Source organism: Chelmon rostratus, chromosome 18 (genome assembly GCF_017976325.1).
Source record: "Chelmon rostratus isolate fCheRos1 chromosome 18, fCheRos1.pri, whole genome shotgun sequence".
NCBI lineage: Eukaryota > Metazoa > Chordata > Actinopteri > Chaetodontiformes > Chaetodontidae > Chelmon > Chelmon rostratus.
Genome location: NC_055675.1, coordinates 19,908,539 through 19,934,484, shown reverse-complemented (window position 1 = coordinate 19,934,484; position 25,946 = coordinate 19,908,539). Strand labels below are relative to the sequence as shown.

Genomic DNA, 25,946 nt, shown 5'->3' with positions numbered 1-25,946 from the left:
TTCACTTAATCCGATCTTACTACATCATCCCAGCTATTGTATTGGCTTTTCAAAAGCCTGTATAAACGAGCACATTGTGCACTTACAAAGTGCTGCACTAAACTAACAAAACATATTAACGCCCAGTTATCTGTAATGAAGGGGAAAGCTGTGCTTGTTAAAACTGAACTCATAAACACCTATGGGTCTTTAAAAGCAAATTTACTACTACAAAAAAGAATAACAGAAAGACAAGGTCAGAAAAAGTATGCTAAGTTGCATTTTAAGTATAAATATGGCAATTTTCTCTATTTACATTATTGTCAAAAAATATAATGAAAAGACTCAAACCAGAAACTGCCTGATACTTTCTGACTTTTCCCTAAGACAGCTGTTCAATGTAGTTTTTATCCAATTAACACAAATAAATAGTGCATTTGTTGGGGACTATTTTCAGCGGCTGAATAATCCACATTTAGTGCTCTAGTGAGTATTTGTGGCAGCAGGGGGGTGTGTGTGGCATTGAGTGAAAATAAACTACAGTGTGTGTGTTCATGGTAACGAAGGAACATGTCAGCCAGTGCAACAGTGTGACTCATTGATGTGTTTTTAATAGTTTTTGGGCAACAATGGAGCTCTATGGCTAAGAGGAAGCAGAATCAGGCTTCATACCCACAGAGCTTGTTAGTAGATACATTCAGTGTTGGTTTGGGTGTTTTTATGGGATTTGATAACAATAAAAATCAAATAGAACATCATCTGACTTTTTTGTGTTAAAGGGCAATATAATTGTGAGTTGTATGTGGCCTCTAGTGGCCATAGGAGGAATTACAGCAACACTGTTTTACTGACAGATGTGTGCGTGGTTGTCAGCCTTGTTAATTAATAATAAATGAAAGAGATAAAAAATGTCGATCTCATTCCTCCTCAGGAGCCGTACGGCGGCGACACCGGTGATGTTTTCACCAGCGGGCTGGACTCTGGGTCAGTTGCCTGCAGCACGCTGTGGTCCTCCAACCCTCTCCACACTCTGAACCACAACCCGAACCAGTTCCCAGCAGTCCACTGTGGCTCCTCCAGAAGCCTCAACCTGAACCAGAGCAGCGACATTCAGCGGCAGAACGTCTACAAAAACTTCATGCAGGAGCTAGAGACGGGCTGCAGCAGCACGGCCGACCGGACCGAGCCTTCAGAGGGGGATGAAGAGGAAGAGGAAGAAGAGGGGGAGGAGGAGATGGATGGGGAGGTGGGAGGAGGCGAGCAGCTGGACATCCTGTTTGAGAAGGAGCAGGGTGTGGTGCGACGGGCCGGATGGCTCTCCTTCAAAGCTCTCCTCACTGTCAACAAGGACAGGAAGCTGGAGCTGGTGGCTCGCCGCAAGTGGAGACACTACTGGGTCACACTGAAAGGTACGCCCCCTACTGCCTGGAGGACAAATACATCTGAAGAACATACTCAAAAAAATGAAAATTAGTTTATTGTTCATGTCTGATATTCAGGAATTTTCCACATCAGCGTGTGTCTCCAAGTGTTGTGAAGATCTGCTGCTTATGTTTTGAAAGGAAGACTTTAATGTCTCCAGAGGGAGTCTGATAAAGGTCCTCAAGTGACGTCACTGAGTCACGTGAAGGCTGCAAGTGTGAGTCTGTTGTGTAAGCTACAGTTTACCAGACATATGGAGCTACTCCTTGTCTCTGCCGCAGGCTACAGGCTACCTTAGCACACTTGAATATCCCTCCAAACAGTGGTGGTTGAGTTGCATTGTGGGTAATACACATAGATGGTTTCATGAATGCTGGGACTTTTGACCTGAGTGCTGCAGAAGTAATCCATTATTTTGTCTGAAATAATTGATGATTCTGTCCCGTCAGGTTGCACTCTGCTGTTTTACGAGACTTATGGAAAAAACCTCAGCACTGAGCAGGAGCTTTCTCCTCGTTACGCTCTGCTGGCTGACGACAGCATCGTCCAGGCCATCCCCGAACATCCCAAGAAGGAGCACGTCTTCTGTCTGAGCAACTCGCACGGAGACGTCTACCTGTTCCAGGTGAGACACTCACACAGAGGAAAGGCACATATTTCATTTATTATTGTTTCTTTATTTGTAATGTAGCATTGCAAAATGGGCAGGAACCAAAGTAGTTTTATGGAAATTTTGATATCTGAGAATTGAGCTCGGTTGTCATGAGGAAACAAACATGGTGGAAAAAGTGTTAATCTGAGTTGTTAGAGTGATTTGAAATCACACACAGTCAGATTCAGATGTTAATCTCTTGACTCTTGTTTGTTTGTTTTTGACATTTTTAACATTACTGAGTAAAACCGCAGCAGTTGTCCAGGAAGTTCTTTCTATATTTGAACCCTCAGTTTTCTCTAGACTGTCTAAATTTGATTGCTGGCTTCATATCTCTTCCCATCGTACTCTGTCATTTCAGTCCCAGAACAGTGTGAACGAACAGGACGTAGTGTCGCAGAGGGTTGTGGTTTCTCTCCAGCACAGAACCGTCAGCGTCACCACAAACATGCACAGAGCCTGAGCACATTTCAGGATTTTCTCTGCGTCTGTTTTATTTGGTGATGACTGTGTTGGTGCCAGCTTTACACCACTGACGCTGATGGCTGAAATCCAAGACAAACGTGGATTGCAGTATGGGCCCAACAGACTGCTCAGGAGACAAAGCTAAAGCTAAAAACAACACAGAAAACATGGCTGCAGTTTCTCTGACATGACCCAGAGTCGTCTGAAGAGGCGTTTTGAACCTTGAGTTTGTACAGCAAGAAAAACCTAATGCAGAGGAGCTTATGTAGACCGACACCTGTTAGTCAAGCAAATGTAGGATACCCCCTGCTTTTTAAGTCTTAACACCTTATGCCTTTATGCTAAGATAGGCTAAACACATCCTGCACCCATCTCTGCACAAACTGTTATTTATTTTCTCATCTAATTCCTGGAGAATTCTAGTTAAGCAGACAATCATGTGTATTTACATCTAAAACATTTATCTTTGACTTAAAACTCCAAACCATTTTAATTTGTTGTTTTCCAAAATAACCAGCAGCAGAAAGCAGGACTTGAGAGGGTCGTTGTCCTCGCCGTCAGTCAGCGCCGTTGACCTGAGCCAGAGCATTTATCCGTGAACATTTATCTTCCTTCTCGAGCTTTTTACGAGCTCAGAAAGCACTTCTATATTCCCAGAGTAACTCTCACTCCTCACAGCTGTAGAGTGTGTTTTCAGACACACAAATCACGCTGCAGTCCATCAACTGGTCTGAGGGCTCACTGTGGACGAGGAGGTGGGGGTGAGCCGCACTGAGGTGTCGAGGAGCTTTTGTCAGGTCCTGAAAGGAGCTGAGGATGGAGCGTGGAGGAGGGTGAAAGCCCTCTAATGGGAGTCACGACACCCGGCTAATTACTGCAACAAATGCCCCTCTTTACGACAATGACCCCGACAACGAGCTGCTTAATGCTCCCAAACAAAAACACCTGTTAGTGTCATGAAATGAGAGCTAGTGTTCTCCATTTAACCCCTTCTGTGTCCAGAAAACTTGAATTCTTAAAGCTTCTGAAACAATTACATTCAATCAGGCGACACTGAAAAGTCTTAAACCTGCTGCTTTCTGCTCTTTAGGATCTCATGTTTTGCTCTTAAAGGAAATGTTTTTAAGCCCAGACTTCATTTAATGGTTTTCCATAATTAAATTCTCATTAATCATTGACACCTGGTAGAAACTTTTTTATGCTGGAAACGTAGAGACTGAAAGTGCGTTCAGACTTTCACTTTCACTAGGAGGTGGCTATGTACTGGAGGAACATGGGCTGACCTCAGAATTCCTATTTGTTGAGACCTGAAAGCAAAGTCATTCAGAAAAGAACAAGGAACAATGATAAGTAAATAAGACGACATAAAGCCTTGAAATGACAAACAGCTTGAATATTTCATTACCTAATAATGAAATATATCTGTGGAAAAACACAATTAAAAACTTTTAAAAATGTTACGTAAATGCTTAAAAGTCATGTGTTTTTTAGTGACCAGCACTCTGAGATTTACAGAATCTACATCTAATCTTCTGGACAGTTTTGAGCCATTTTCTCTGTGTCTCCTTCGCCTGATGTCGCTGTGAAGCAGTGAACACACACGAACTGACTTCCTCCTGTCCTCGCCCCATCCAGGCCACCAACCAGACCGACCTGGAGAACTGGGTGACGGCGATCCACTCGGCGAGCGCCTCGCTGCTGGCGAAGCGTCAGGGGAAGGAGGACACGCTGCGCCTCCTCCGCTGCCAGAGCCGCTCGCTGCTGCACAAGATCGACATGGACGGGAAGATGAAGAAGATGGCCGAGCTGCAGCTGTCCGTCATCAAGGAGCAGAAGAACAGGAAGGCCGTGGAGAGCCAGGTCAGTGTGAGATCAGCGTGGGCCTCTCATGGAGGCAGTTGAGTCAAATTGGCCCATTAAAGTCGTTAGTGGCCGTTAGATCCTCTGAGATGTTTCAGCAGCTTGATGTGATCAAAGTCACAGGTTCAATTGTCTTTGAGGTAACCCACATACAGAGCTCATCTCTGATCATGATGAGGGATCTTATGAAGCTGTCAGCGTCCTGCTGGCAGGTGTACGTGCCAGAGAGACTTCTCCATTTAACGGTAGAAGTCTTTACATAACAAACGCTCTTGAGGATGTTCTGGCAGCTGCAGAGCAGAAAAATGTCCAAGCTCAATCTCACGTGGAGTCGAGTTTAATATCTGTTCCAGATGTTTTGGGCTGTTACCGGCAGCCTGAAACAACAAACGGTTTCCCGCTAACGATAGAGCCAGAGGAGGCTGTTGAGAGTGACCTCATGAACCAAATGTTGAGGTGGTGACAGCAGCGTAAAAACCGCCCAAACCTGGGTGAGAAAAAACACACCAGACCAGTGAGATTTGATTACTCAATGGCCACTTTGACAGCAGCGTTTTAAAATCTCATTCCATCGTTTTCCCAAGACGAAATTAATTAATCCTTGCCAGGTGAGAGATGTATCTGATATCTGTGACTCATAATTACAACTTAAGAGGTTGGCATTAATGTTTTTTCATGTTCATCTGCTCATTACTATTATATATGTATAATATATATAATATTATATATCGCTGACTATTATATGCAGTATAAAGCCCTTAAGCCCAGGATCTTTGTTAGCATAGTGCTTACAGTTAGCAACTGACAAAGGCAACTGCATTACACATGCTATCGGTAATGCAGTCACTATGCTAGCTGTCTTAACGTAGCTATTTTATTTCCTAAATTCAAGCAGATCAGTTTATTTAATGCTAATTAGCTGTTTTCATGGGTTGTCTCATTCTTTGCACACAATTTAGAAGTCACAACATCTACAGTTTATAAAAACTGCCATGGAGGCTAACAAGGCCTGTTAGCTTAATGCTGCATGTTCACTAAGTAGCATGGATACAAATGTAAATGAGATTTTCTTAGTTCTGGAACAGAACCTGGAAGTTTCAGTCCGGTGGGACCATTAGTAGCCTGTGTAGAGTAAATTTGTAGTATTAGCTCTGGAAAGCAGGGTTTGAGTTTCTGTTCTGTTTTTCACTTCCTGATAAGCAGCTGAGTCGTATTTGGTGGGTGAATTAGAGCAAACCGATGAAATGTAGAACTAAATTACAGTAGATGTGAAGACAGATGAAGTCCAGATTGTATGTGTCATTTAGCAGCTGGCTAATCTCTTTCTGTGAACTGTGAAACTGATCCCAGCGCTGCTGTTTTAACTCAGAGGTCCTCTGACTGGAGATTAAAGGCTAATCTTACTGCTCGACATTCAATTACACATTTACTCTGGATGAGAGGGAGGACAGAGAGGAAGGACTGAGGGGCGGGATAGAAGAGTGCTGGAAAATTATGGAAAATTAGTTTTCTCTCATGTGAAAATAATGTTTTATTTTGTTTTCTGTGTGCTTTTTAATGAGGATGTCCAATTATTTTTATTTCAAGTTTATGTATCTGAGCTCGAGTTGCCGTGGGAAAGAGTCAGAGCGGGAAGTAACGCGGGAGGATGAAGAAGGGGGAGAAAGATGAAAGGGAGGACAGGATGGAGAGAGTGGGGGAAGAGGAGGGAGAGGACACAAGAAGAGGAGACATTCCTTTAGTCTTATTGGTCATAATCACATGGTGAAAAATAACTTCCTCACAACAGAGAGGAGACAAAGAAGAGGGAAATAATAGCAGATGTCATAAAAAATATATTTACATGAGTGAACACGTGTATCTGTATGACCTCATATGACCATACTACATATGAACATATCCTTATATACATGAGAATAAATGATATTTTCAAGCATATTGATATAACTTCAAATGAAGATATACAGTCTGAAATTAACCATGCAAATTGGATAACTATGTACAGTATTTCTGTGTTTAACCTTGTTGTGCACTAATGTGTACAGATCCAGCAGTGGGAGCAGAACCTGGAGAAACTAAACCTGGATCTGTTCCGGCTGAGGTGTTACCTGTCCAGTCTGCAGGGCAGTGAGCTCCCAAACCCCAAGAGCCTCCTGGCTGTGGCCAGCCGGCCCTCCAAAAGCATGCTGGGACGCCTGGGAGTCTTCTCTGTGTCCTCCTTCCACGCCCTGGTAAGAGCTGCCACCAGGTGAAAACACAGCCTCCCTTTGCTGTTCGCATCGTTCTTAAGCAGAGAATCTCTCATGTTGGACCTCCCGTCTCTCCTCAGGTGTGCAGTCGAGATGAGGTGACGTTGAGGCGTCGATGCAGGACTCTGTCCGGGGGAAACCACAAGAGGAGGGGGCTGCCGTCCTCTCTGAAGGCTCTGGATGGACTGAGCAGACACAGCAGGGGCAGCAGACACTCCTCATCCCAGGTAAGGCACCACACCATTTTCACTTCCTCCAAACGGTGAAATGGCCCCGTGCAATCTTCCAACCATGAGTCTGATTTTAACTCATCTATTGAGCTTGATGCACAGGATCACATCATGATTCTGACCACAATCTCCAGTTTCTGAGCAGTTTAAAGGCTTCTTATCTTTGAAAAAAACAAGAAGATCTTAACTCACGGTACCCTTACTAGCTCGTTCTGGATCTTTCATTCGTTTTAGAACGGATGTATGACAAGTGAGCAAATGTTTTAACTTGACGGTATTTCTTCATTCATTGTGAAAAAGGTTCTTCAGCATCTATGCATGATAGTCCTCTATTTACTCACATGTCATCTGAAACCCTTTGCTGATGATTGGTTGAACACACTGCGAGCTGGTCTTTGCTTTCATCTTTAAATCTGGAAGGTTTAATGGTTCAGGAGTTTTTAGAGGTTTGTTTTCAGATTGAAATTAAACCACAGTTTGACTCCAGCTGTGGACCTTGTTGCATGTCATCTCTCTTTCACACACACTAAAAAAAGCCTGATCTCATATGTTGCTGTCTGTCTTCATGAGGCCGATTTGGGTCCGTCTTTATTTCTGAACCTGCTGAATCGCAGCGCTTCAGCTGTGGATCACCAGCCAGCTGAAGTTCCCATCATCCTCAGCTCCTGAGGGCCCCCTCTTGATAAACAGTGAGCTATTTTAGGACTTACAGAGTCTGGGATTTAGAGTCCAGAGGAGATAAATCTCTCTGCAGCTGAAGGTTTATTTTGGCTCCATGTTTTGACGGACGGGTGCTGAACACAGCTCCGTATGAACACTACGACACGTGTCCTCTCAGTGTAAACACAGTTTTATAGACGTGACGGGTGAAGAAACTGGAAACAGGTCGCAAGACGTATTTGTGTGAATGTACTTTGTTCTTTCTCTTGACATCAGGAACATTTATTTGCTATGATCTGATAAACAAACGTAACTTTCTGTCACTATCCTTGGACTCCCCCGTCCACATGTTAAAGTCTACTTTTCTCCTTGGCCACTTAAAAACAGATTTACAGCATCAGTATTGACCTTGAAGATGTTGCCTGTAGAGCAGCTTTGACACCGTACAGTTCTAATAAGCTGGATCTGGCTCAGGTTTTTTAGATCTGCTCTCAGATCAGATCAGACCCACTGAGACAGTCTGATATCTGAAGGACATGTGGAGTTAATTGCTTCATCGTCTCTGTGGGAGACAAACAGCTGGTTTTGTCCAGCAAACAGGCCCACAGTTACCAGACTCAGAACCACCACCCCTGCCTCACACCCGGTCCGGGGGGGATTTGTTACTGTAAAAAGGTTAATTCCTTCCAGAAAACTCTTGACAATTGAGTGATTGTCAATAAAAGAACTTTTGCACTCAAGAATCCTCCCTGGATAAAGCTGGTCTTCCAGCTGGTGTCACCATGTGACTCACTGAGGGTCCAACAACGCAATTCATCCATTTTTATCTACTTTTTGTGCTCCTCAAACGGTGATGACTGTTTTAGAGATCCTACGGTTCATCAGAACACGATACAACGCAATGTAAAAACAAGAAGAAGTGCACAAAAACCATGTTGTATGTTGTGTTGCTGAGGAAAGTCACCAATTCTCTCAATTTATCACAACATTTAACGGGAAGATGATGAAGGACGAAAAATCTTCCCTTTACGAATTAAAAGTGGAATTCAGAAGTAGTAAAACACAGGTTAACTCAGTTCAACACAAAAGCTGCAGCTTTGAGTCGTCTGGTATGACCGGTAGCTTATTGTGACTAATGCTGGAAAACTTTAGAGCAGCGCTGGGAAACCTTTTTCGTATTACAACATCCTTCGAGGGTCTTACTGGATTATTGAGCAGATATGTCACACAAACCTTTACTGTGATGGCTGGACCTGCTTCTCTTTGGTGAGGCGTCTGATGACTGATGGTAGTGAGGATGATGATGCTACTCACAGCTGGTTTTCCAGGTTTGGATCAGTCAGTCTTGAGCGGAACCTTAATGCAAGAGTCAGTTTTGAAAGAGCTGCTCACAGCTTTAGGTTGAACCAATCAGATGCGAACTTCAGTACATGTCTCCTCAGAATGGGAAAAACCTGAGGACGTACGTGCAGTTTGTAGAAGTCATGCAGAGAGAGGTTGTCGTAGCTTTGAGCTCAGTGATGTCATGCTGTAGGCTGTCAGGCACATCAGCTGGTTCCTTTTGTTTATACTTCATGTCCTGAAACCTCTGACCAAATGCCTGCCAGCACATTCAGAAGTCGTAGCAGCTCTTGTTCTTGCAGAGCAGGAACATGCAGCGTTTCCTCTTTAGCTTTAATTTTTTTCACATTTGAAAGCAGAGAGCTGAGAAGTTGCTGGAGCTCGAGGTTCAGCTCTGAGAGTCCACCATGAAGTTAAAATCACAGACACTCGCTATCACTGAGTTCTACATCAGGTTTTCCTTCATCTCTATGAATTATTGCAGACAAACGAAGAAGAGTTGTACTTTGTCTGGAGTTAGCAGGTCTGCAGCAGCAACTCCTTCACAAATTCCCCTTCTAAATGAGCTTATAATCTTAGCTATTAGCTCTCTCACCACTATAGTTGCCTGCGCAAGAAGATCTTGTTGGGCATCCAAACTCCATCAAAGAGCGTTATCCAAACATCAGCTTTGATATTAATACCACCTTTCAAAGCACCAATAATCCATTACAGCTGTAACAAGCTCCTGTGTTGTCAGGGCAACTGACATCTGGCAGAGGAGAATCATGGGAAATGAAGTGAAATTCACCATGCCATTGTCTTGTAGTTGCCACTGTGACTAAAGTTGCATACATTCTCTTCACACATGTGGAAGCATCCACTGAAAATGAATTTGAATCAATTCAGAGATTCAGTGAAGTTTGATTGTATGAAATATGAAGAAACAAAAAATGAAATGTTGAGTAAATGGATCAGTAAAAACAATGATTTCTTATTGCAAAAATAAAAACAAATGTGGGACAAATCATTTATCACAGTGTGACTTTCAAACATTTCACATGATAAATTTATGTGATACAGACACAGAACACAGTTTCACATGTAAAACTTAACATGTAAAACACAGGATACATTCTTGGTTTATTTATCACATGTGAAGCAGCACCTGATGAGTTCACTTTTTGGACATTTCACGTGTGGAAAAACGTATTTTACACATTTGTGAATTTGACATTTGCTTTATTTAGTTCTGTAACAATTATTCATTTTTATGCGAAACGTCTGCGTTGTTGCCAAAAGCAACACAGACATTTCCAAATGTTCACAAAACTACAAAAATGGAAACAGAATCTGTCCATCACATCTTGTGGACGAAAAAGAACTAAATGGAAAAATAAGAGATGAAATGAAACAAAGCTTAAGTCACATGTAACGCAAACAAGATGTGAAGCAGGAACTAAATGTTGTTTCCTTATAAGGAGTTTTGGTTGAGTCACGACTTTGACTCCAGTGTGTTGACGATGTGTTTACTGACTGTCGGTGGTCCTCAGACTCCAGACTGACTGCAGCTCCTCCGCTCTGATTACTGCTCCGACTTCACAAACCTGTAATTTCAGCCCAGCTCGACCGCTCTTTTTTTTCCCATGATTCCCTGGGGCTAATTTTGGTTTTGATCCGGAACAGAATTTAGTATCAGTTCTTTTTCTTTCCTCTACAGATCGTTTTTAATTAAGCTTATATTTAAACTGTGAGGGAGTATTTTTAGTCTTGCCCTGAGTCATGACTTTACTGACTCTCTCTCTGTGTGTGTGTGTGTGTGTGTGTGTGTGTGTGTGTGTGTGTGTGTGTGTGTGTGTGAGAGAGAGAGAGAGAGAGAGAGAGAGAAAGATATTCAATTTACTTTCACATAGGTCAAATAAAATCCGCAAATCCTTTCATTTGAGAAGCTGGAACCATAGTTTTTCCATTATTATTATTATTATTACAAATTGATTGATTAAATTTTGTCATGACATTAAAATAATTTTTCTTCTCGATTTCAACTCCTTGAAGTCTATGTGTATTTTTTTCCCTGCGAACTTTTCAGACTACGTAGTGATAAATCATGATTTTGCAAGAAAAGGGTTTATCTGTTTTCAAAACAAAATATGGTAAAATTGCAACGTTAGTTCATAAAATTAAGGCTGTTTGTTGAAACAAACACAAACTGTTGATACAAAGTTGGACCAACATGTTTCAGGGCACAGTGTCCACACACTTTTGGACATACAGTGTATTTAGTGACATTGTCTCCTGCCACCTGTCGCCCTTTAACCCCCCCTGAGGGGAAGAACAAAGAGAGGATGTGAAAAGAGAGGAGAAGAAGAGGGGAGGCTGTCCTTACTCAGACAGTGTTTGGTTGGTCAGGCAGCTGCTGATCTGTAGACACAGGAGGAGGAAGAGGGAGGAAGAGGGTGAAGAGGAGGGAGGAGGAGGATTAAAAGGTCTAAGAACCTTTTATTCCCCAGAATTCCTTTGTCCCTCAGTGTTAATCCTTCTGTAGTGGCAGAAAATGACTCCCCCACCTCCTCTCCTCTCCACATGACCTCCACCTCCTTTCTTCCACTCCCCTGCTCCTCTTTTAACCTCCTTCCTTTCTTCCTCCCTCGTCTTCCTCTCAACATGACGCCTCCTCGTCCATCTCCTCTGCGTCCTGCTGCTGTTTCATCTGTAATTGGTTTATATCTCCTCTTCACGCTTATCGTATTTCCTCTCCTCCTCCTCTCCATTGCTCCTCTGAGGTTGATGTGTGTTTTTAAACAGACCTGTCAGCCAATCACAAACCAGTATTTGCCACAGGTAGAAACCTGCAGCTCATTACTTAATTGCTTCTGTGTGTTAACGTGTTTCTTCTCATCGATAAATTGATTTTCCGATTGATTTTAGATCATTGCATCATGTTTTATTCACGTAGTTATTTGAGCACATAAATAAACTTTGAATCTAAAAAAGTTTTCATAAAATATTTTTTTTTGTTTTGAACTTTTCATTGGGCAAACTGTAATAAAACTGTGTGTGTGTGCTTCCTCCTACAGAGACTCAACTCTGTGTCCAGTCAGAGGGAGGTGACGCCCCCTGCAGGATGTGCTGCAGCTCTGCAGGTGCGTTCACTTCGTGCTGCTCTTCAATTATCTCACTGTAACTGTTCGCAAGATTCAAAAAACAGCTGGGACGTTGTGTAAAATATAAATAAAACAGGATGTGATCATTTGCAAACCCTTTGTGACATATACTCAGTTGAAAATAGAACAATGACAATATATTTAATGTCTGACCTCATTGGCTTCATTGATTTTTGTAAATATCTGCTGATTTTGAATTTGATCGTCTCATCTTTTTTGGATCATGGTTGTAACATTAATGATGATCAACTAATAAGGATTGAGTCATTAAAATATATGTTTTGTGGTAAAAGCCCATAAATGTTTTTTTTTATTTTCAAATTTAACAAGAAATTCTACATCTGCAGCTGCAAGAATACGGAAATTAATTGATTGAAAAAAATTGTCACTATTTTGATAATTGATTAATTGTTTCAGTCTTTTTTCAAGAAAAACTCCCAAAATCTTCAGGTTTCATTTTATTAAATCTGAGCACTCCATGCTTGTTTTTATCAGATATGATCATAAATTAAATATTTTGGATTGTTGGATAAAAACCATTTACTTATATTCATTTATGGACTTTAGGAAGTTCTGATGGACGTTCTGTCGTTTTATGTAAAAATAATAATTGCAGATTAGTCGATAATGAAAACAGTCATTCAAACGAATATGAATTCAGTCATCGGTGTCAAAAGTGCCTCCTCTTGTTGTCTCTGTTCAGGTGAGTGATGAGCTGCAGCCCTCAGCACTCGATGTTTTCACTCTCAACATCTGTCGACTCGACGCTGCAAAAGACTTCGGTGAGAAAATGATCCCACACGTCAATTAGATCCGTTTTTTCTAGGAATTAGTCAGTTCACTTCTGGATCTGTTGAGAGTATTTGTTGGGTTTTAAGATGCTTTTAAATCCAGGAATAATGGAACACTTTCACAAAATCCAACACACAGATTCAACAAATGAGAAGAATTTAGGTTTTAATTTGGGATTCGGGCACACAGAACCTGATTACTGTTCTATGAACAATGAGCCCTGAGCAGCTTTATGGTACCAGTTTAGGCAGCTCCAGCAGGACCTGATGCCTGCCTGATGTAAACCCAACAGAAGACAGCAACTATGTGAAGCTAATTAATGAAACCTGAATGTGTGTTCTGCTTTGTTTTCTGTCTCTTTGCTTGTGCATGAAGCAAAAGAATAACAAATAGATATAAAACCCGTTTCCTTTGCCACTCGTGCAGGTTTTGCGGTGACGGGTCACTTGGACGGAGCGGGGAGAAGTCACGTCTACGTCAGCGAGGTCGACCCGCTGGGACTGTCGGCCAGAGAAGGTTCAACATTCAATAGTTTTATCTGCCATTTCACAGACAGTCATCATATACAATACTAACAGCTCACAGTCTGTAGCATTTAATAAACAAGACTGGTGAAGATATGATAAGATATTTTTAATGTATAAATAATTTCTGTGGATTTGTAGCAATTCTACTTATGTGACAGCAGAGGGCAGCCACCACCTGTTCTCTGTGTTAGACCTGCAGCCAAAAGAAAACACTGTCTGTGTTTTAGCTTTGAATGAGCCAGACAGAGACTGTGTCATCACCTTTCAACTTAATATCCTGTGTTTGTTCCTGTTTCCCATCAGGCCTCAGGGCAGGAGACGAGGTCCTGGCTGTGAACGGGGCCGCAGTGTCCGGACTGGACCTGGACCTGATGCAGAGTCTCTTCAGCCACCAGAAGCTCCAGCTGCTGCTCAGGAGAGATGAGTCCCCCGAACCCGCGGAACCTGCCGCCGTCCAGCCCGACCAGGATGACCCCTGCCAGACCCCAGCCCCTCCGGACCACCAGGCCTGGACCACCGGTACCACAAGTACAAATTCAGGTTTGTAAACACCAGCATATATAATAAGTTTGTCACACTAGAGAGCATCAAGTGTTGAATTTTAACAGTAAGTGCAAAAATATTTTATTCGATTCTCCAGCCTCTTATTGACAGCAGAGGTCTTCAGCTACAGCTCAGCTGTTACATGTCAACAAGACTTCTGAACTAACCAGTAATTAATACAGCAGCTTCAGTTCCCCTGCAGGCCTGAAGCCAACCGCAGCTCCCTGAGGAGCTTTTACTTTTAAATTAAAGGCTTTTATTCTGAAGGCAGGTCGATGCCCAGTCTGATACGGTTAGAATAAGGCAGTGCAGAGGCTTCACCCCCAGGGAATTCTGGGAAAACTGTCTGCAGAACTGTAAAGACAGAATTTCTCTGTCAGATGGTTTAATGTTTATTGTTATTAATGTTTTAGCATTAGTTTTAGTATTGGTACCAATAATGATCAAAAATGTCTTTTTTAAAAAGAGCTTCACACGCTGATGCAGCTTTTGTTTGTGTCTGGATCACTTTTGTTTGTTCATTTAATCTCCTGTAACCATCTGAGAGGTCAGGACGGACAGCTGGATCAGCTCTCCCTTAACATCTTTACAGTTTTAAAGCTTCAAGATAAAAAGCACCAAAACCTGATCTCCGTTTCACAGATTCTTCGGCTCCAGACGGCGTCCTGCCTCCTGTCTTTGACGACTTTTCCTGGAAACCGTCTGAGGACGTCGAGCTGCAGAAACAGGTTAGAGATAGTTAGATAGTTACTTTATTAATCTCCAAAGAGAAATTTACAATTACAGCAGCTTAAAGGGTGGAAACATAAGTGCATGTAAAATAAGAACAATTTTCAACTAGATTTAGCCGTTCAATGCTTCTGGGCTCAAAGTTCAGACATTTTTTTATTATTTTCTTCTTTCTTTCAACTGTAAAGGATGTAATTCCTGCTGAAAGAAGCGTTGCATCGGAAAACATTCACTGAGTCATTAAAGACAATAAAAAACTATTTAGACCCCTTTTGGCCCTGGTGGGTGATTCATCAATCTGACCTCAATACAGCCAAGTGTTGAAGCGTCATAGAAGCATATCAGAGCTGTTGTAGCATTTGTCTGATCTCTGATCAGTCAGTGATGTGTGTGGGTGGGTGATCAGTCTGTATTTATTAAGTTTATTAATGTGATTCATCCATGTGTTTGTATTTATGGATTGATGTTAGTTAGCTAATGCTACATCAACTGCTGTTTTAACTTAAATTCTTCTTCTGGTGTTTTTATTGCTGTATGTGTGTAACCACCTCCCTCAGGATGGGAGTAGATCTGACAGTGGTTTGTATGTAGACAAACATGTAGTTTATGTGGCTGCCTGTAAATCAGTTCAATCTGGATTTTTATCCTGACACGAGACACTTGGAGCTTTCGTTAGAAGGACTTGTTGTATTTCTTTCTAGCTGCCATCTTCGGGTACATTCACTCGACTCCGGTTAGCTTTACACATCAACAGAACTCTTTTCCAAAACTCTGCACAGTGTGTAAATCTTAAAAGTCCAGCTTGGTGTTTCAGTGTGTCGAGGAAACCTGAGCTTGTACAGGCCGATGACGTGAGCTGCTCAGTGAGAGTAAAGTTAAGAACATTTTAAATGTTGATGGAACAGCAGAGATGCTGGCTGTGACGCAGCTTTGTTGTGTGTTAACTGAAAAGAGGATAAAGAAGAGCTTTAACTCTTTTCATGTTGTTCAAGTGGACCGACTGAAACAACCTTAATGATGCTTAATGCTTTGTTTGGATGAAGGAGTCACACTTGTGGGAACGTTCACAGAGGAGGAAGGAAGCGCTGCTGGCTCTGGCGGCTGATCTGACAGGTGCTCTTTGATGGTGCGATACAAACATGATCCAGGAAGTCTTGCTTGATATTAAACGGTGCAGACACCCTAAAACCAAGCCACTTTTCAATATTATTAATTTGTTCTTTGAGCATAAAGGCAATTTATACCAAGCAAGGTTTCTTACTTTGATGTCTTTGAAGAGTAAAATGTAAAAACATTGATGTGATGAGAGGAATAATGTGATGATGCGTTTGTGTATCCTTCACTGAACCCACCTGCAGAAATCTTTACCCACAATCCTCCTGTGCTTCCTGAAGCTGAGACATCTTCTGTGTCACATGACCTCTGATCAGGCTGCTAATCCAGGCTTACAGCCTCGGCAGTGTTTGCTTGTAAAGTCTGACCTGAGGGGATTAATGGCGTCCGTTAGAACCAGAGAGAACTCGTAGATGTTGTTCCTCACCGGCTCCTCCTCCGGTGGCGGCGGTGGCGGCAACGGCCCCCGGAGGCGACCTCTGACCCCGGCTGAGGCTTCCCCCACATCCTGCTCTCTGACCATGGGCGCTCTGTGCTGGGTGCTGCCGCTGGAGGAGGACGAGGAGATGCTGGAGGAGGAGGAGGAGGAGGGAGGAGAGGTGGATCCCGGGGTCGGCCTGGCGGAGCGGCTGGGGGGGCTGCTGGACGAGGCGACCTGCTGCCTGAGCTGCCAGCAGCCCAACGACAGCCTCGTGCTGCTGGTAAACTGACGCAGGGTCAGAGTGGTGCTGCTTGGTTGCTGTTTGTTTGTCATGTGACCAGCCTTCCTTCACCCTCCTCACTCTGCACTTTAAGTTGTAATTAGATAAAACTGCAGCGGTTTTCTGTGTAGGCGCTTGTGTGCTCATTTTTCCAGCATCGTAGTCTTTATTCACGACAGCAGAACTGTTCTCTGCAAACCTGCCGTGTGTGTGATCTGCAAAGGTGTGAAAACACTGAGGTCATGTGATCCGCAGCAACTCCCTAAAAACATGGATTTACCAGTTGGAAGAACTTGAGTGGTCTGCATGGACCCCTGACCTCAACCCCAAACACCTCAGACCTCACCCATATCAGTGCTGGACCTCACTGCTGCTCTGGAGTCTGAATCCCTGCAGCAGGTTCAACATGTGGAGGAAAGACTAAAACCAGAAGAGTGGAAGCTGTTAGAGCAGCACGCCAATGATGTCACAGTCACATGTTGCACTGTCATATATGACTGCAGCTTTCCTCAGTTGTTTTTCTTGAAGGTTTTATAATGCGCAAATTCAAAATATGCATAAAAATAACTGTGATTTGTGTAAACTACCCGACTCAGATCAAGTAGAACAACAAAACGTGTGAACTGCTTCACGAGCTCCTGCAGCAGCAGTTTGTATATCAGTGCGAGGGTCAGTGATGTTCCGTGCTGAGCTGCTGCGTTGAATTGTTTCCTCTCTGCTTTTAAACAGCAGATGTGGTTGGAGGTATTTCCAACCTGGTTGGAAGTTTCACCATTGTCACAGCACTAAGTCTAAACTCTGTTTCTGTGTCTGAGGGGGATCGTTGAGACTCAAGGTGAATCAGATTCATTCCTCAGAGATGAGATTAATTGGCCGTCCTGGAAGTTCGAGTGCTGTAAATGTGCAGCTCTGGTCTGTTATTAAAAGCTCTGCAGCTGCAGGTGAACACAGGGAAGCGTTGAATTCATCAGACTGTCAGCACTTTATTAGAGTATGGCAGCACAGATTATGATGACGAATGAGGCGGCTGGTCGGTTAAAACCTCGTCCTCCTTCAGGGTCAAACTGAGAACACTTAAATGTTTCTGTGTGTCCTGATGTTCGTATCTTCTGTCTGAACTCAGAACGGGCTGAAAGACGAGCAGAGGGAATAAAATAAACGCTGCTGCACGTGTCAGCTTTGGTCTGATTATTCAAGAAGACGCTTTGAACGACACAAAACATCACTGGACCGTGGTTTTATTTTGTCCCCCCCGTCAGAACGTGGACCGGGTCTACTCTCTGTACCAGACCTTCCCAGAAGGCCGAGCGGCGGAGGCCGATGTTCCCAGGAACCCGTACAACAGAGAGGCCGGCCTGCAGCCTGCGAGCCCCACCCACCTGAGTGTGTGTCAGCGTCTGCGTAAAGTCATCCAGGAGCTGGTCGACACCGAGAAGTCCTACGTCAAGGTCAGTACTACTGCAGGAGTACTACACAGTAATACTACTGCCATTGCTGCTTTTACTGCTCTTCTACCACGTATAGTACTGCTGCTGCTATTACTGCCAGCAATGCTGCTATTACTGTTACCAGTACTACAATTTCTAATACTACTGTTGCTATAATCACTGCTTGTACTTCTTTGATTAATTATTAGTAAATGATTTACAACAAAATATAATGCAGATATAAACAATTTTAAAACAAAATAAAGACATCAGCAAAGCATCACCTTGAATGGTTTGTAAATATGAATAACTATAAAATAGAAAATAGAAAATATATAATGTTATAAATATATTATAAAATATATTTAGAATGTCTTGGTATGTTTTATTATTAGAGTGTAATTATATACAAATACAAACCCACTGTGTGTTTAAATTGCTCATAATATCCTTATATGGGCTTTAAGTTTTTGCTTTTTTTTCATATGAATACCTTATTTTAGACAATTACATATTCACAATGACTTGGAATGTATTAATTTATTAAACAAATGAATTATTACAAATTATATTATATTAATTAATTAATTAATTAATTATAAACTGTTTTTGTTCCTATTTCCGTTTTCTGTGAGCAGTGTTTTGCAGTTTTTCATTCGTATCTCTATGATTGTAATCTGTAGAAGGTTTCATTTTTTCTTTGCACGTTCCCTAAAAATGTTATTTTTATTTTATTATATTCTATTTTGCATGTTGGCCAGTAAAACTAGATAACTTTTCATTCATGTCATTTTGTTCCATATGATGTTCTTCTCCCTTCTGCTGTGTAAATGAATGCATTTCTTTGCCTTCTGTAAAGCTTCTGTGTGTGAACGAGCTCTAAAGTTAAACCTGTGTTTCTGTCAGGATCTGGTCTGTCTGTTTGACATCTACCTGACTCCTCTGCAGAAGGAGACCTTCCTCAGTAAAGAAGAGGTAAAAACAGAAAAACCTTTAAACCGATGAGACGTCAGGTTGTTGTCGTGTCTCTGACTGCAGCGTCTCTCCCTCAGATGGAGGCGTTGTTCGGCAGTCTGCCCGAGATGTTGGACTTCCAGAGAGTTTTTCTCCAAACGCTGGAGGAGAGAATCGCCTCCTGTCCAAACTTCAGCAACCTGGAAACACCTGGACAGTTCAAGGTAAAATTCAACATAATTTTTCCAGTTATTTTAGCAGATTAATGGCCTCTGTTTGCCTGTTAGATGTGTTTTTAAATGTCTCTGTCTTTGCTCTAAGAAACTCCTCTTCTCGTTGGGAGGATCGTTTCTCTACTACGCCGACCACTTCAAGCACTACAGCGGCTTCTGTGCGAACCACATCAAAGTCCAGAAAGTCCTGGAGAGAGGTCAGACCGCACAAGACCAAATCCTCCATCAAATTCTTTGTTTATTCTGTTATTATACCTGGAAAATAAACTGAATCAGTATCAGCTCCTGAAACAGTTTGTGTGTAGCTGCATTTGTTTTGTGAAGGAAGAACCTCAGATGACGACCTGAAATTCATCATTAAATGATGATGTCATTCTTACAGCGAAGACAGACGGAGCCTTCAAGCACTTCCTGGAGGCGAGGAACCCCACCAATCAGCACTCGTCCTCTCTGGAGTCGTACCTGATCAAACCTGTTCAGAGAGTCCTGAAGTATCCACTGCTGCTCAGAGAGCTGGTGTCTCTGACTGACCCTGACAGCCCCGAACACACACACCTGACAGGTACAACACACACCTGGAAAATACAACACACGCCTGACAGTCACACAACACAAACACCTGACAGGTAGAACACACACCTGGAAAATACAGCACAAACCTGACAGGTACACAACACACACACCTGACAGGTAAAACACACACACACAGCTGGCAGGTGCAACACACACCTGGCAAGTACACAACGCATACATCTGACAGGTACACAACACACACACCTGACTGGTAAAATGCACACCTGACAGGTGAAAAACACACACAACTAATAGATACAACACACACTTGAGAGGTACACAACACACACATACACACATCTCCCAGGTACACACACACCTCACAGGTATAACACACCTGCACCTGTACGACCTGTAATTCCTGTGTTGTCCACACAGAGGCGCTGCGAGCGATGGAGAAGGTGGCGAGTCACATCAATGAGATGCAGAAGATCTACGAGGATTACGGCTCAGTGTTCGACCAGCTGGCTGCAGAGCAGAGTGGACCTCACAAACAGGTACAAACACATCACACACACACTGATGGACCAAACGCTGTCAGAGCATCAGTCGAAGGCCTAAAATGTGAAAATTATTGTGGATCTATTAATCGACTACGACACATCGACACTACTTCATTTTGTGCTCAATAAAAGAAACCATCGTGAAAGTAACCCCTGCCCACCCCCTCAGGTGACAGAGATCTCGATGGGGGAGTTCCTGGTCCATTCGTCGGTGGTTTGGTTGAACCCGTTGCCCTGTCTGGGACGACTGAGGAAAGAACCAGAGCTCACACTGTTCGGTGGGTACAGACACACTCTGATCCTACCGTACTATATCACCACAGCTGGTAGCAGGAGTGTGTGAATGTTGTGAGAAACTTTGTGTTTCATCTTTCAGTATTCAAACGGGCCGTCATTCTGGTTTACCGTGAGAGCACCAAGCTGAAGAAGAGGATGGTAAGTCTCCTTCATCCTCTCTGCTTTGACTCTCCATCTGGTTTTAACATGCTTTTTCCAGGAGCTGATAAAAATCACAGCGTAGCCCCCCCATAGCTGCATTACCATATGATGACAGCTTTACTTTAGCCAGAGTTTAAACCCTGAGGTCATGCAGTAAACAGTAACTATGTCACATCTATGATTTATAATGTATGTTCTTTCTCGGACAGACGGGCTCTCGCTCAGCTGATCTGGACCCCTTCAGGTTCCGCTGGTTAATCCCAGTTTCAGCGGTTCAAGTCAGAGTGGCCAACATCACAGGTGAGTGACAAATCACAAGCTGTCAGCACTGCCCAGAAGGTGGTGCTGTGTTGCAGCTGCAAAAGATACTTGTACTTCTACTCCACTAGATCTCAAAGGCAAATATTATACTTTCTACCCCACTACAGTTATTTAATACAACAAAAAACTCCCATGGAGTAAATTCACAAGCTACTAGCTATTAGCTCCTACCAGCTGCAACATTAAAGCCAGTCTGCATAATGAGTACTTCTACTTTTGGTACATTCAAGTATATTTTTATACTAATACTTTTGTACTTGCACTGATTTGAATGTAGGACTTCTGCTTGTAACAGAGTATTTCTACACTGTGGTATCAGTACTTGTACTTCAGTTTAAGCTCTTGTGTCTTCAGGCTCAGAGAACCCGTGTGTTTGGGAGCTGGTTCACAGCAGGTCGGAGGTCAAGGGACGACCAGAGACGGTGTTTCAGCTCTGCAGCAGGTAAAAACATCCAGTCTGACCTCAATACACTCAGTTTGATCACAGCCAAATAATTATTTTTCAAATCTTTTTCAAGCGATTTGATGAGAAATGACAGCCACATGACACCAACAGATCACAGAAATTTCATTTTTTTACAGCACAGATACGTCTATCTATTCCTTGCCTTGTTTATGTCATCTTATTTTATTGTGTGTGTACAAATACTGTGTGTATATAGTGTTTGCATGTGTTCTGGGTCTTCTGTCTTTGTGGGGACCAGATTTAGATCTTCCTTGACGCTTTAGACTTGGTTTCAGAGTTAAGGTTGAATCAGTTGATTAACTGAACAGTCAGTTGTCAGAAAATTTACATTTCTCAACTATTTTCTGATGTTAATCAACAGATTAATTCATATTAAAAACAAGTGTTATTGCATCCCCACACTTCAGACCCTTTCTGATCTGAGCTTCATGCTGTGTTTCAGTGGTCTGGAGACGAAGACCAGCGTGCTGCAAGCGCTGCGCTCGCTCCTCAAAGATCGGGCGCCCGCCGGCTCCCTGAGGAGGACCAGGCTGTCGACAGCAGAGAGGAGCAGCTCCTGGAGGAGGAGGCAGCAGCAATGTCGCTCCGACAGCCAGAGGACGAGTCATCGTCAGCCTGAGGAGAGCTGCAGACCTGATGGCAGCTTCATCTTGGGAGAAACCTGCTCGGAGCCTCTGCTGCCCAGCCACGCCCCCTCAGACTCTGCAGGGAAGAGGACCAGACTCTGCTCCCTTACCAGCGAGCTGGAGGCTCAGCTGCAGAGGCTGAACTTCACTGAGGAGGAAGCCGAGCGAGGAGCAGCAGCCTCTCCCAGCGACGACCGGAGGAACCGGACCGCCAGTCTGCGTCGAAGTCCTGGAGAAATGCTGGACCTGCTGGAGAGAGAATTCAGCGTTCAGAGCATGACCTCCATGATTAACGAGGACTGTTTCTACGAGTCCGTGCTGGGGATGCAGAAGGCTGCTGTTCCCACACTACAGGGCTAAAGCTAACATGCTAAGACAGAGATGACTGTACTACAGAAATCTACAGGACTGCGAGAACCACAGAGTAAAACTACACTCCAGATGCTTAAACTTGTAGCTTTTCATTTAACCTGGTTCTTCCATCTGTCTTGGATCAACAGGAAGTTCTCAGACCTTCACGTGAGCCATCACATATCAACTCATCATGCTGAAGGATTCATTCACAGTCAAGCACAAGCACACTGCTGACTGATGGACCAACTTCCATCTCTTTGACTTCTGGGGATAGCACAACCTTTTGAAGGCATCTGATTGGATAACCAGGAGAGGAAGTCCAATCAGCTGTGATACTTTATCAAGCAATGTCAGGAATTTATGAAGATGTGAAGTGAAGCAACCAGAGCGTTAAGAGTCACTGTGAGGGGAAAAATCTTTTGAGAATAAAGTTAAAATAGTTCCAGAAAACTGTTCAAATGTTAAGGAAAAAGCCATAATGTTACGGCAATAGTAAAATAATAAGTATAATTTCACAAATCAGGTGAAATATTTTACGAGAACATTCATTTTATGAGAAAACATATTACTATGCGATGTTATTTTAATACTCCCTTATAATAGTAGGTGAGTTCAGCCTGTCCACAATCTGTTACAAGAGTTTGACTTTATTCTCGAATTCTTGAATGTGACCTTTTCCACTAAAATTATGCCTTTATTCTCAGAAAGTTGTCATGACTTCTCAGAAAACTTAATTTTTCAAATGTCAGAACATTTGCTTTTAAAATTACAGCTTTCATTCTCAAGAAATCTTGAAATCCTGCAAAGTTTTTTCTTACAAAATTATGACTTAATTCCTAAAATGTAACATTTTCTTCCTCTTAGAATTCAACCCTTTTCTCTCATAACACAAAATATTTGGTTTTCTTAAATTACAACTTCCCACAGCATTTTTTTTATTATTCTTATTATTATTATTGATTTTTTTTAATAACTTTGAGATTTTTCCTACATCTTTTCTATTACTTTTTTGATGTCAAGCTTTTATTTCCTCACAGTGGCCCTAAACTCTGTGAACAGATTGAACTCCTGAGCCTTCCTTTATGTTCAGGGCCAAACTGATCAAACCCAGCAGACGTGATGCATCCACCAACAGGGCTAATAAACTGGAAACCTTCAAAACACTTTCAGGAACTATAGAACCATTTTGAACTTTTTCAAGAATACTGAAGAGGATTTAATGATGAAGAATAATGAAGGAATCTGACAGAAGACACTGGGTTTGTCTTCGTGTTTTTGAAAAAAAATGCAGTGGATTTTTTACAAGAACCAAAATCTGTGAGTCAACTGACCAAGTACAACTGACCTCAAAAGCTTAAAAATAACAATGTCTAGAGTTCAGGTTCTGGAGTTCTGATTTCAGGAAGCTCTCTGTCTGACGGATCTGCAAATCTTCTATTTTACATTTGGGATTCATCACATTCTCGCATTTTGCTCCAGATCTGAAAAACAAATGAATGTTGGACTCTTGTTTTCATTATTTTTGTTGCACTCAGCTGCCTGAACTTGCTATTTTTTAGCATCCTCTGTTGTAAAATTTCTGTATATACTTTTCATGTACAGTTTATTCTTCAGTTGTAGTTTTCTGTTTAACAGATACTTTCTTGACAAAAGCAGTTTGGATTAAATGTCTGGAGCTGCTGGATCGGATCAAAGCCTTTGTATAACAGCCAGGTTGAAACATTGGATGTACATATTTTGTCATGTTTGTTTTGTGTATTTCAGTTTTGTGACTGAGGCAGCATTTCATTTTAAATGAACTTTTCAAGTTATTTTTATTGACTGTTAAAGCGTTTGGTAATTTATTTTCTTTAATATTTGTGTACAACCTTTTAACGACTTGATGCTGTTAAAATCCAATAAAGTATTTAATTTAAGAATAACTGTTGTTCTCAACTTTCACTTTTCTCCTTTAAATTCAATCTCGCTAGTGACTCTCTTTTGTGACAAACATCCTCTGACACTCAAACAAATTCATGCTGGAACCACATTCTTTTCTTTGGTAAGACTTGAAAAATTTCTCATACCAGAGGTGTTGTTAACTAGTTGCTATTTATAACTACTGGAACCAGTTAGGCAGTTATGGTGGTTGGACTACTCAGATCAGGCTGCCTTTCAAACCAGCAAAAAAAAAGCCTGAATTGTAGCTTAACCTGAGTAGATATAACGTAGACTGTCTACTGTGTTCAAAACACACACATGCTCACAGGTGGTGACTCGGCAGAGCTCATTGTCTGATGTTTAATTGAACATCAAACAGGAAACTGCTGGTCAAAGGGTTTTCATTCTGAAAATATTGAGAAATACTTAGTGTTTCATTTTTCATTTTTTACAATGTGTGAAATTTGCCTGTATATATGTGTGAATACATACATATATACACTTACACACACACACACGCTCTGAGCTGCATCAGTTCATGCCTGCCCTGAGGTCAAAACACAAAGGTCCCCATAAAGTAAATAATTAAGTTTTAGTGTGAAGACTTGGGTTTATTTTTACTAGTGGTTATGATTGGGGCCAGGGTCTGTGTCCAGGGATTGAATGTAAGCCAATGTAATGTCCTTCAAAGTGATGAAAACATGACTGTGTGTGTGTGTATAGTATTGCTCACGTTGTTGGGACACAAATCTGTTTATACAGTCACATTGCCCTCCTTGCAGGGACAAAATGCAGGTCTCCATAATGTGAATCATTAAATTTTAGGGTGAAGACGTCGGTCAAGGTTAGAGTACGGTTAGGCTTAGGCAAGTAGTGGTTATGGTTATGGTTATGGTAAGTCTCCAGTAAGTCTATGTAATGTCACAACAAGTGATGGAAACGTGTGTGTGTTTTACTCATGTTGCTGTGGACTCGTGGGGACTCGCCTTCCTTATCGGGACAAAACACAAATGTCCCCATAAAGTGAATAATTAAGTTTTAGTGTGAAAACGTAGGTTAAGTTTATTTTTAGGAATGGTTATGATTGGGGTCTGGGTCTGTGTCCAGGAAATAAATGTAAGTCAATGTAATGTCCTTCGAAGTGATGGAAACAGGAGAGACATAAATCTGTTGATACAGTCACATTGTGGGGACTCACCTTCCTTGTGTATTTGTGTATAGTATTACTCACGTAGTGGGGACACAAATCTGTTTATACAGTCACATTGCCTTTATTGTGGGGACAAAATGCAGGTCTCCATAATGTAAAGCATTAAATTTTAGGGTGAAGACTTATATATAGGTTAGGTTAGAGTTAGAGTTAGACAAGCAGTGGTTATGGTTATCGTTAGGGTAAGCCTCCAGGAAATGAATTTAAGTCTATGTAATGTCCACAGAAGTGGTGGAAACCTAAAGTGTGTGTGTGTGTGTGAGTATGTGTGTGTCATTGCTGCCCTCTTGTTCAGTCTTTTCTTTCTGATCAGCATGTTGAGCAGCGATGCTCTTTGTTCTCCTCACAGTCAGACAACAAAACCGAAACGAACAATGAGGACGTTGGTGTTCCCGTTCTCACTGAGGAACATTAATTCACCAATATGTGTATTATTGTATGTTAGTGATTATGACTAAGGTTCTTTATTATTTTCACTTGATAAAGGACGAATGAAGGTGTGTGTGTGTCTGTTT

The 25,946-nt window shown here is 42.2% G+C and overlaps 1 protein-coding gene across 1 annotated transcript in view; it reads left to right on the top strand.

Moving 5' to 3' along the window:
- Positions 1 to 24,181, top strand: part of LOC121621759 (T-lymphoma invasion and metastasis-inducing protein 2) — a 50,393-nt gene extending 26,212 nt beyond the window's left edge. Inside the window, exons 4-24 of the mRNA XM_041958369.1 lie at positions 911 to 1,388; positions 1,851 to 2,026; positions 4,154 to 4,378; positions 6,424 to 6,609; positions 6,708 to 6,854; positions 11,915 to 11,980; positions 12,705 to 12,783; positions 13,220 to 13,309; positions 13,624 to 13,860; positions 14,506 to 14,591; positions 17,666 to 17,854; positions 18,740 to 18,808; positions 18,886 to 19,011; positions 19,109 to 19,217; positions 19,403 to 19,582; positions 19,972 to 20,090; positions 20,266 to 20,374; positions 20,473 to 20,531; positions 20,744 to 20,834; positions 21,210 to 21,297; positions 21,764 to 24,181. Of these exons, the coding sequence (XP_041814303.1) occupies positions 911 to 1,388; positions 1,851 to 2,026; positions 4,154 to 4,378; positions 6,424 to 6,609; positions 6,708 to 6,854; positions 11,915 to 11,980; positions 12,705 to 12,783; positions 13,220 to 13,309; positions 13,624 to 13,860; positions 14,506 to 14,591; positions 17,666 to 17,854; positions 18,740 to 18,808; positions 18,886 to 19,011; positions 19,109 to 19,217; positions 19,403 to 19,582; positions 19,972 to 20,090; positions 20,266 to 20,374; positions 20,473 to 20,531; positions 20,744 to 20,834; positions 21,210 to 21,297; positions 21,764 to 22,307 (3,453 nt within the window). The 3' untranslated portion in view covers positions 22,308 to 24,181. The remainder of the gene's footprint in view (positions 1 to 910; positions 1,389 to 1,850; positions 2,027 to 4,153; positions 4,379 to 6,423; positions 6,610 to 6,707; positions 6,855 to 11,914; positions 11,981 to 12,704; positions 12,784 to 13,219; positions 13,310 to 13,623; positions 13,861 to 14,505; positions 14,592 to 17,665; positions 17,855 to 18,739; positions 18,809 to 18,885; positions 19,012 to 19,108; positions 19,218 to 19,402; positions 19,583 to 19,971; positions 20,091 to 20,265; positions 20,375 to 20,472; positions 20,532 to 20,743; positions 20,835 to 21,209; positions 21,298 to 21,763) is intronic.
- The last annotated feature ends 1,765 nt before the right edge of the window (positions 24,182 to 25,946 follow it).